Consider the following 12,027-nt stretch of genomic DNA (forward strand, 5'->3'; position numbering starts at 1 on the left):
GTAAATGGGATAATGGTCTTCATTCTGTGAAACCAACTTGTCTTCATTGATGATAATAGAACACATTGTCTGTAAACACTTGCAGAATATTTTTTTAATTTAGCAAGTTAATGGTCTATTTGCATTAAAATCTTGGCCTCAAGATTATACTTGTGATGCTATGCCTGAAATAGCCCCATGAAGTCGCCTGGTTTAATCGGTGCATAACAGAGAGCATGTATGCCCATTGATTCTGCTTTGTCTAATTAGTCTTTCTCCTGATCTCTTCATTTAGGCTTTTTGGTAAGCATGTCCATAAAGTTAAAGTAAGGCAGCTGGTTTGGGAAAGTGTTTCCTCTCTTCTTTGGGGTGTTTTCCACCACTTTCCTTCCCGAGGCAGTAACTCAGTGCTCGCCCACTGGAAACTTAGATTGCTTTGTGGATGCATTTTGTGCTTGCTGCTGCTTAGCTGAGATGTGCAGGTTGCCACACTGCCTGCTGTGCAAGAAAGCAAGCCTTGCATGCTGCTTCCTCTCTCCTTCCTGTCATGGACTTCCTCACCTCTCCTGCATCCTGCTCTGACTTTTTTTTTTATCTTCACCTCTTCAACTCACTTTTTCCCAGTACATAGATAGTGTCATGGCTTCCCAGTCAGTTTCTTCCATTTTACCATAGTAGGTCAGCATTTGTTACCTAACAAATCACTAGTTTCATGCTGTAACACTTTCATTTTCCCTGAGGAGTTCCTAATGTTTTGCAGCAAATGTTGACTTGCAGACAGATTTTGGTTTTACCATTATGAGGATTTGGAGGCTCTCCTGCAGTTTCACTGAGGGTTGGGGTTTTTTTTCCCCTCCTCTCTCAAGGAAATAAGTGGTCTAATGGTCTGTTTTTTCTGGGATGTCTAAAATGTCTGAAGCCCTCTCTCTCTGTTAGTAGGGCTGGTGTGGAGTGTGAAGCTGAATGGTACTGCACTGCTCTGCAGCTCATGTTCCTGCTGAGCATGATGGTTTCCATCTTGTATTGCACCTAAGCACATCTCAACCATCTGATCCTAAAGCTCACTGCGGTGGTTTTTGTTGCGTTTGCTGTAAGGACAGAGTTTCTCCAGATTCTCTGTTTGAGCCCTGTTATGAATTGATATTGTGCTCTTTGGAGAGCAAACTCGACACGCTCAGATGTTGTTGCATTTGAATGATAAACCTGGACTACACTCCGGTGTTTGCTGATTAACTGGGTTTCTGTTTCATTTGCAGATTGCAGGACTTGACACTCTATAATCCGGAAAGGACCATTACAGTTAAAGGCAGTATTGAAACTTGTGCCAAGGCTGAGGAAGAAATTATGAAGAAAATCAGGGAGTCCTATGAAAATGATATTGCTGCTATGAATGTGAGTTGCCTTGTGACATGGACTCTTTATGGAACTAGAGTCACAAAAATTTAGGTGTGAGGAACCTCTGGAGGTTACCTGGCCCAGCAAGGGTGTTGACCTATATAGGGCCTGCTTTGAGGTTAAATGAGATAGTATAGGGACTTGTCCACTCTTGAACATCTCCATGAGTAGAAATTCCACAGTCTCTCTGGGCAGCCCGTGCTTTGTCTTAGTGCTCTCATGGCAAAGATTTCTTTCCTAATACAATATCAGAATTTCCCTGTTGCAACCTTCTCTGTTGCCTCTTGTATTAATTCACAGGGCTTGGGTGACTTTTTAAAAATTATTTATTTATGCTATTTTAATGAAGGCTTTTTCTGGTTGGCTTTGAGTAGGGGAATTGAGAAACTGATTTAGACTGAATGAGCACTTTTTCTTGTTGCAAAAACCTTAAGGAATGTGTGTTTATGTACTATTGTGGTTTTATGTGCTCTAGTTTGTATGTGTTTCTTAAAGTAGTGGTTCCCAGTCTCTTCGATGTGTTAAAAGCACATCAACATATGGAAGAAGGATCTCTCTTGCTTTCAAGTATTTAATTTAAGAAGGTTTTATTAAAGTTTTTCTTGATATAGGTGATAAAGGCATTTAGTTATTTAAAGATGATTGGTGATTATATAATAAAAACAACACACCTCATTAGTTTGCCAAAGTATTACTAACGCATATTGAGAAATAATCGTTTTTTTTGATAAGCTATGAGGAGCTTTTTGTGTGCGTATCCAAATCTTTGGTATAGAATCAGACGGGAAATATTTTTTCACTTTACAGTAATCTTTGATTTTCTAGAAATGGTTGTTCTGTGTGGTTTTCCTACCAGCTGGAGAGAATATTCTCCCTGCTTTTCCGCTCCCTCCCACACTATAAACAAATTGCATGACATAAACTACACACAAGGACACAAAGTATTTTATAAGGGTCCATTTTTGCTTCATATAGCAAGCAAGAACATGGGGTGAGCTTGAGGCTGCTCTGCTATTTGGCAAAAGTATGGTAAGCAGAAAGCTACCTCTGTTACTGGATGGATTTAAGGTTTTGTTTGTAGTGATGATTAGGGTAGGTTTTTTAGCTGGTGAAGTCTTGGGGATTTTTTTGGTGTCTCATGATTGACTTATCTTGATGGCCTGAGATGGTGTTTGTCTCTAGCTGAGACTAAAGCATAGTCATATTACTGGGCAATAATCTGGAAAAGTTAAAAAAGGTACTAACAAGGTTTGCATCGTGAACAAAAAAGCTTCCTACCAGATGATGCTGCCACTTTTCTCAGGTGTGGCCTAGGCAGGCACATACAACTTCATAGTTGTTACTTTCTCTGCAAACTCTGGGGGTATCTTCATCATTTGCAAGGCATGGGAGGGAGGATGGGGTTGTAGTGTGGCATATAGCCCCAGTGTATGAGAAGTCAGGGCTTGTGTATGGGCTTTGTCTGTTTCTACAGGGCTGTCTCTTTAATATAAAGCCAGAATTATTGTATTATTTCTCTGGTAATTTTGTTCACTCTGAAAATAAACTGTACTATTGCCTGAATTTCTTGCTATAAAGTTTGTCATATATTTACCAGTTAAGTTGTAGCAAGTGATTCCCAGCTGCCTTTCCTAGTACATGTTTTTAATTGGTATGTGCATATGTCTAGGAAAGAGGTTTGAAGCAGAGTCCTTGGGGTAATGGAAATTAATTTTTTTTTTAAATAACATACTGACATCTTCTTTAAAGGTTAATAGCCTATGCCAACTAGCATTTTGATTAAAGTTAATAACCAGGATTGTAAATCTTAAATAACTCTTCTGCCATTGCAGCTTCAAGCACATTTAATTCCTGGATTAAATCTGAATGCCTTGGGTCTGTTCCCACCTTCTTCTTCAGGAATACCACCTCCTGCAGTGAGTGTTGCTTCCGCTGCTGCTGCTGCTTCATATCCACCATTTGGGGTAAGGGAAGTCTCTCATTTTGGATGGTTAGTGGATGGTGGTACTAATCTGTACAATGCTGCTATTCAAAACTAATCAGTTTGTTGTATTTTTGCCAAATCACCTCAAAGACCTGGGAGCAGTGTTTTTAGTAGCTGTATTCTGTCAGTTTTCTAAATTTTGTCTGTATTCCTGCTTGCATGCTGAAAATATTTCATGTGTCTGAGGTTGGGAGCAGGCATTCGTTGGTCACTTGGTGAAATGCTCAGTAAAACCAGAAAATGGTGTTTCTTAGAAAAGTATTAGATCCTATTTTCTAGAGAACTTGAAATGTTATAGAAGGAAGTGTCATATAGAATAGAATTTTAAAAAGGCTGGAATTTGCAATTGCATTCCTGTTGATATGTAAGGGGAAAAAAAACTCTTGCCATAGAGCTGGGATCTACATGAAGCTAAAATGTTTGTTTGAATGTAGTAGTTTTAAAAATAAGAAAAAGCCTTTTATAGAAAAGCCCTCTTGAAATGCAGTATTCCTAAATTTATAGGATTTAAATTCCATGGATTAATTTCCAGAGAGCTGTGATTTACTTGCCACATTGCTGTCTAAGATATATGTGAAAAAGTTCAATAGAATCTTATTTAAATGCAGTGCTGATTAATAATCATACATGAGGTCTTTTTCTATGGAGCAGAAGATAATTTTTTACATCAGAAAGCTCAAGAGTCTTTGTGGAAAGAGATGGTGCTTTGCTGTTCAAGAAAAGACAACCTCATTACACAGAGAAGGCAATTTTTCATCTCTTCCCTGTTTCTGGTGGTGGTTGTTGTTAACAACTCAATGGAAGATGAATTATCAAAATAAACTCTTAACAAGTAAGATGGCAGACCTTAAAATCTCTGACATGGCTGACTTTGCCCTCTTCTTTGTTCAACAGTAACATCTAGAAAGCTAAGTCTTGAGACTCTTAATTGAGCTAGAAAAGTAAAAATGTAGCACAGCACACTGAACTTTATCAAATAACTCAAGTGGGTCTATATATATTGCACTAAAGGTTAGTTGTTGCCTAAATATTTTTCCCAGAGGAAGAAGCCAAGAAAATGTCACTGTGAGGAACAGGAAAAATTCCACACTCGTAGCATTGTTTGTGGGAATGAACAACTTGGGTGTTATGAATGTATTATAAACAATATTGAGTATAATAGTGGCTTTATCAGGAAAAAGTGCTCCAATGAAAACTACAACGGAAATATGTTTATACTCATTTTATTGCTAATAGCAGTGCATCTATGACACAAATTCTCCCTGCCCCAGTCCCCTGCGCTTTGATTAGAGTGGCAAACTAAGCTTAAAAATGCAAGTTTCTGCTTCATTGTATTTTATAAAATACCATCTATGGTAATGGATTGCATCAATTTATTTCTTCTTTAAGAGAAACTAGAGGTGATTTGTTAACAGTATATAACATTCATTACTTCAGCAGTAACAGAAAGTGTAGCTTTTTCTTTCTGTTACTCCAGATTTGCAAACTACCTTGCTATTCTTGACATTTGTACAGTAAGCCTACAGTTCTGTTCCTCACTTGGTTTATTTTCTTTCCCACTTTTTCCTTTTGTTGTGGTTCTTTCTTGCCTTTGCTTTAGATATGCACCTAAACAGTGCTGAATTTGGTGATTTCAGTCTTATTCCTGCCTGCCCCTCTGTTGCTAGTGCACCTTTATCCCCTTGCCAAGATGAATATCTTTGGCCTGCTAGGATCTCTGGCAGTTTCTGTGTTTCTGGAAATAGGATAGTGGCAACATCTGGGAAAAGGCATCAAGAAACAAGTGTCATTGTGCCAAAGTGTAGAAACTTTGCGGCTGGAAGGGCCACGCTGTCTGAACTCTCTCTTGCTCCTGTTCATGATGTTTGCTCAGTCCTCTCAGTAAGCTTTCATTCCAGATAGTCTAGATGTATGACAAGCTAACATGCAAAAAGAAAGGACAAACTCTCACATACAGAGGATAAACTCTGATGGCTGCTTTGGAGGTTGGGGGTGGTACCAAGACAGCCCCCTGAGCCTGACAGGGATTCTGAAAAAATGCATGAACAATTGAAACTATTTCACCTTTTTTTACTTATATGACCTTACCTGGAAAAGAGCACATGGTTCTGTGTGCTCCAGGCAAGTTAGCCCCTCAGATTACTTGGAGTTCCTCTTGGAAAGAGGAAAGAAGTATGAATTTATCTTTAAATGGATGCAGTTTCCCAGAAAACAAAGTTGGGTTTTTTTAACTTTATTGGACAGAGACTTTTAAATCTTTTTTGTATATGAAGTTAGTTTCTGTAATTTCTGAGTTTTACTCCTCTAATTCTTTTTGTCTCTAGTAGAATAATTTTTAAGACACTGATTAAATAGGGTATTGGGGCATGTAGGAGTAGAAGGAGCAAATGGAAATGGCTGGCTCTATTTTAAAGAAGAAAAGGAAACAATTTGAAACTCTAAGGGTAACTGTAGAGGGGGATCTAGGAAGGTGCCTAAGGGATTTAAAAAAATAATCTGTGTGAGTAAAAGGTTTCAGGGAAAGGAGGTCTTTAGAAGAAGCATTAATGACAAAATCACAGGGACACTATGTTCATTTACTTACGAGCTATTTGTTACCAAGTTCCTTGTTTTGGCAAAAGTGTTTGGGCAACCAAAGTCACTTTAACTTGTTTTGAGTGGATGTCCTTGTATGCTTGTGAGCACTGGTTAGCTGGCATTGAGGATATCCCTTTCAGGCAGGTGAAAATCCTTTCTGAAAACACTGCTAGCATCAGGGTGTAAGAAGTGTATCCTGCTGCTGTTCTTGCTTTATTTTACACAAATTTTACCTTCTGCTCAGAGCTGGACATGGGTGGCTCTTCCCTGTCTCCTGTTTGTTTGACTGAGCAAAGGTGTGTTCCTCAGCAATTTTAGCTACGCTGTCATCAGGGGCCTCTTGTTATCTAGTGTCACCGAAGTCCTTTTGTGAATGTGTGCTGACAAACCATATAGTGAGCCATGGGACCCCACTGTGATGTGCCTGAGGGTTATGAAGCCTTTGTTGGAATACCTTTGAATGTATGGACCCTTTCTTCACCTTGTTGTGGGGATGGACTTACAAGCAGCTCTCCCTTAGGTCAAAAGAGGTAGGTGGGTGAGCTCTGGGGATTTGCAGAAGAGTTTCCATGTGGAGCTGATCCTTCATATGTATTTTCTAGTGATAAGGTGTTGCTGTGACCTTCTGTAGAACTTGTTCCCAAGGAAACTGAGGTGTCATCTTAATTATTGAAACAAGTGTCTGTCACATTCCTGATGCTGCTTTTTTTATATGGGTGGAAGGAGAAAAATCTGTGTAGTAAACAGACCTAGGATTTTGTTATATTGCCAGTGCTTAAAATGACAGTTCTGAACACCCATTCCTAAAGTAACTAGAAATAAAGAAAGTATTCCTAAAGCTACGTATTTAGGAGCTTGGGACTGAGTAATTAAGCAGGTTTTGCTGTGTTAACGTGACCTGTGCCATGCTTCATCCTTTCCCTCTTCATACAAAATGTAAAGGTGTATTTGATAAGAGCGTAAACACTGTTGTTCAGCTGCTTCAGGAATAGTCCAGTGTCATGAACCTGGGAGATGGTGATTGTTATCAAGCACTGGTTTGCATTCAGCTCCTTGGACTGGGTCATGTTCAGAAGAACAATTTCCACAAGACAGAGATACCTCATTTTATATGGTCCTTCTCCACGATGGTTCACACTGGTGTATAACAATAAAGTCTTATTGCATAGAGCCTCATCTAATTAAATCTAATGAGATGCATTTTGTTTTACAAAGAATCTGGTTGATGCTTTACACTTGGTCCTGACAGTAGAGTCCATTCAGGAAGGCACAGGCTCTCCCTGGTACCTATCTATTTAGATAAAAACACACAGGTGTGCACTTGTCTGCTGCACATGGCAAACAATGTCTGAGCACCCCATCTAGTGCAGGCTAACCATTCTCTTTTTTTGTATTTTCCTATCACTAGAAATAATTCTTGATGTTGCAACTATATAATTTATTTGCAAAGTCCAAGCTCTTGCTTGCCTGTTTAAAGCACTTGTTTTGTGCAGCCCTTTAAAAAGGGATGCAATGGAATTGCATATTGTGTTTTGATTCCTGAATTTTCCTATCCCTTTTTGCAAACACTGAAGATCTGTATACTTTTTTCTGGTCTCCTAAAAGATGAGTAAATTGCAACATGTGAGAATCATTGAAAGGTTTTTGAGGAGAGAAGTAGGACTTAATAAATGTCTCTCTTAAAAATAACTTTTAGCTCCTAATATTCTTACTGTCAAGTAGGCATGATTTTTCTCTTATGATCCTAGTGATATGATAAAATCAATGGGGTCTTTTGAATGCATGCCCTTGTGTGACCATGCTAAGGACCCGTAGCCTTTTTGTGCCTATTTGTAGCTGATGTCCCATCCAGCTGCTTTGGGGCCTGGAAAACCACCACTTTATGCTTACCCTTAAATCTTTCTCATTAACTGCAGTTTATTGCTTGTGTGTATTGCAGTTCTGACACAATTGCGAGTAGTTTCTTTATTCTGTCTGCTGTCATTTGTAATGAGTGTCATGCTGAGCACCTGCACAAAGAATTGGGATTTGTGAGGAGAGTAAGATTCTGCAAAAGTAGATGTGCCCTGTGCTTGTTTTCCAGAAGATATGTTGTCACAGAGAATGTTTTAGGAAGTATCCCAGCCAAACTGCTTCAGATGTAGTGTTGTACTGCTCAGAGCTGCTTTGAAGTTGTCTTCTGAACTTTGGGGAGAATACGCGTATACTTGCGTCTCAAGAATAGAAGTTTGTTCTCATGCAACACTGAATATTTTAAAGCTCCACGTAAACAAGAAATTTTTGTCTTAGAGTTCAACTGTGTACAGTCATGCAATTAAATGCATCTGGCCCATCTGGTGGGCTTAAGCAGGTTGTACCCTTCCTTTTATAATTGAAACTTAGCAGGTTTAATTCTACATATGACTGAATTTCTTTTGTAGCCTTTGGGTTTGAAATGTGGCATCCCAAGGGTATGGAGGAAGGAGGGCTAACCTGTGGAGAGCTCATCCTGCCCTCGAATGTCCTGAAACAGGGTGGTAGAGTTAATTCTCTGTTGCATAACAGATGTACTCAAACATATAGGAAGGTGAGAAGTAGACAACTTTCCTCCACAAGAGGAGTTCACATCAGCTGCTCTCCTGCATCTGTAAGGTCCTGTAAGAGACAGCTGAACTTCTGCTGTGTGAAAGTTAAATAAGGTGAAGAGACACTCCTCCACTTGCAGTAGGACTGCTTTCTCTACTGAACTTTTTGCACACCTGTTGTAGCTTCTTGAAGCTCTACCCTCAAAATGCACTCTTCCTTACCTTTTCTTTAGCGTCCCAGTTAATTTTCAGGTTGTGATATGCATAAAGGCTTCTAGGAAGGAAAAAGGGGGGGAGCAGTTTCCTACCAAGAAATCAAACCACATTTTTCTGATAACAAAGAAGTCTTATACAGCTAGGCTGATAGGCTTCTTTACTCTTTTTGCCATCTCTTGAAGGTTTTTTTTGCAGGTGAGAATATGTCAATGGAAAACTTTTTTTCCTTAAAAGAGGTTGTGGTTGAGAGAGATTCCTTCTTTTTTCTCCAGTAATTTTCTTAAATAATGATAATAAAGAAGATATCTTCTATACCGCATAGATGTAAGAGAAGAAATAACTGTATTGTGCTTTTGGCAGGAAAGAAAAGTAATTTAAAATGAAAAATTGCTTCATTGAGGGCCTTCATTGATGCCCTGAGCATAGATGAGAGACAAGGAAGAGGAAAAACTGTCCTATGTTTCCAGGTACTTTGACTCTTACTTGGTGGAGTTGGGCTCCTTTGGATGTCTGGGTTTGACAGGATTAGCTTGTGCAACTGTTTTCTCTAAACTACCCAGGGGTAGTAATGTATGTACACCTATAATGTGTGTAGTCATAAGTGGCTTTACCCTAATTTGGCTAGCTTGTTAAGCAGTAGATATTCAGAGGAGCTGTCCTATAGCCAAAAGAGGATGTGGTTTTGGGGGGTGAAGAAGGCTTTGTCAGTGTTTATAGAAAATGGTTGTACGTCAGTGAAATGAAAACCATACGTGTACAGCATGCACAATCTCAAGGAGGGGACTGTAGGACAACATCATTGAAAAAATTACTACTAGCTAATTAGACTTCTTTTGAAGATTGTAACCTCAGTGCCTTGAATACACCTTTCCTGCTGCTTAGTTTCTTAAATTCATTAATGACGCATTTTTGACAACTAAGAAATTTGCTCCGTGGTGCATAACACTGTGGGATTGTTCTGCCCTGTGGAGAAAATGGTTGGTCCTCCCACTGCCTCAAAGTCTCCTGCTCCTACCATGCTGTGTTGGCAGGGACCCATGTCTGGAGTAATCAGAAACTATTCTGCCTCTGGAGATGGACTGGCCCCCAGTGAGGGAAGCAGAAATGCAACTGGCACTGTATGATGTACAAAGATCTGGCAAGTTGACAGTTGGTATTTTTTCTGAGGTGTTGAAGCTTCTGGTTATTCTTAATAGCTCTTTTTACAGTTCTGAGGTTGTCATAATGCAAATAGCATTGCTTGCTAACTGCTAATGCACACTTTTTAAAATAAAAATGGCTTCTTTGTCACTGCAGGTTTCAATGCTTGTAGTGATATTTGTAGTTCCTTAGGACAAGAGATAAGAATTTGTGGTGTTTCCCTGCTCCCAGATGCTTGTCGTGGTAAGATTTAATTGGCGTTCCTTGAACATCTCTGATTCCCAAGCTCTAAGTACCAGGCTCAGCATCTTCTGAATGTTAAACTAAATGGGAAATTTAATTCCTTAAGGTAACAAATAATATTTTGTTACTAGAGTGTGCTGGGTTCCTTCAGGCCAGAAACAAAACCAGGTCAAGTCCTCATTCTGGTGTAGCTGTCTCCATCTCTGGCTTGTTTGTTCATTAAACGTGACAGAAAAATAAGTGACTTTTCTGTGTTTTCACAACCTGTTTTTCTTGCAGCTGCCAAGGAATCAGAGAGCAGTGTCTTTGTAAATCAGAGCATTGATGAGTACCTGTACCTTTCAAAGCCACAGATTTCATGGGCAACTTCTAGGAGTCTGGAGTACCCATGTGGCTGGTGTGTCACAGCCACGATCTTTGAAGTAGAAGTTTCTATACATAAGCACTTTTGTTTTGGTGATCATGCAGTGTTGCAACACCAAATACCTATGTTTGCTGCTTGTGAATGACCAGCAAAATTCCTGCTTACGTAGTTTCACAATCTGTTCCTTATGTTGATTTCTTCTTTTGGCTGTCTACTCAGAATAAAAGGTGGCAGATTGCTTTTTTTGGCATTGTGGCCAATCAGATTTTGCAAAAACAAAAAGTTCATGTCATGTTCAGAAATATGTCAGACCTGTTCCTGCTTGTGAAATGCCTTATAACCAGCTTGCCAGAAAATGTTCCTTCTCTGCTTCTGCGATTTCTACCCCCTCATTCCTGGCTAGGTTTTCACATTGGAAACACTTCTGATAGGTGTGGTCCTGTTACTGACTTCTAGTAGTCTGAGGAGATCCCCATGGCTTGCCAGGTAGAAGACGATGGTGATGAAAAGCACTCAAGTTGAGAGCCAAGAAGTGGAGTAAGTAGTACTAAGTGAGATGATTTTAGTAGCATCTCACTTAAGGTACTGACCATTGTGTAATAACCAGCTGTGTCTGAGTTTGAGTTGTGGAAATGCAGTAGTCCCCAAACTGGAAATGCAGACAGGGGTTATTGCTTAGGTTTTTGATCGAGGTGATCGAGGCGATCAGCTAGTTGGACAGAGGGCTCGCACCTGCACAGCATACTTTCTGGGTGTCCAGGATTGATTGGGGGTGGTAGGGAAGTAGAACTGCATGGCCATGCCATGGGCTGATTGCCTCAGAAAGGGTCATGCTCTTGGTTCATCTAGTGACACAAGTGTTTCTTACATGATGCAGCAATAACTCATGCAGGATAACGGGGAGCCAGCTCTGCTCTGAACACAGCACATTGCCAGGCCAGGGACCCAAATGGGGGAGGGAGGTGGTGTGACGAGCTCCTGGCCACACTAGGACAAGGTGGCTGCAAGTGTGATGCTGAAGATGCTGTGGGGGAGTTCCTTGTCATACTTGGACACCCTTCCCACCACTCCTGCCTCTTGCATCAATCTGAGGTTCATGTAAAGATGAAGCCCTGGGTGGATGGTGGCAGTGCAGTTTGTGTGCAGAAAAATGGGTGATTCTTCAGAGTGTCCAGAGTGAAGTTAAAAATACACATTGCTACTTTTAAATTATGTTTTGCTAGCTCTTGACTGACTGAACTCAGCAATGAAGAACCCTGTTACCTTCTGAGTGTAGTCCTGGCTCTTCAGGCAGGGAATATGGCAGAAGGCTTTAGATTCACAGCATGGGCTTAAATCTGTTCTAAATAAACCAGAAAAGCTCGCAGGGTGGGGAGAGCTCAGGTTTCAGTTTAACTTACACTGCCAGCACCACTTTAGCTGATGTACAAGATGGTGACCCAAGAGGTATTTGCAAGGATGTTGTGAAACTGTGGATCATGTTAGACTTACCTACCAAGACTTGAAACAAGTTTTCCTTTAATGAGCCTCTTGTTTCCAATGAAGGCTTAAACTCTCAGCGTTAG

The 12,027-nt window shown here is 40.1% G+C and overlaps 1 protein-coding gene across 1 annotated transcript in view; it reads left to right on the plus strand.

Annotated features, from left to right (window-relative positions):
- IGF2BP3 (insulin like growth factor 2 mRNA binding protein 3) overlaps window positions 1-12,027 on the plus strand; it is a 113,878-nt gene that overhangs the window by 82,066 nt on the left and 19,785 nt on the right. Inside the window, exons 9-10 of the mRNA XM_026843064.1 lie at window positions 1,236-1,371; window positions 3,207-3,338. Coding sequence (XP_026698865.1) covers window positions 1,236-1,371; window positions 3,207-3,338 — 268 coding nt within the window. The remainder of the gene's footprint in view (window positions 1-1,235; window positions 1,372-3,206; window positions 3,339-12,027) is intronic.

This window comes from Athene cunicularia (assembly GCF_003259725.1).
Source record: "Athene cunicularia isolate RWA chromosome 2 unlocalized genomic scaffold, athCun1 chr2_part1, whole genome shotgun sequence".
Lineage (NCBI taxonomy): Eukaryota > Metazoa > Chordata > Aves > Strigiformes > Strigidae > Athene > Athene cunicularia.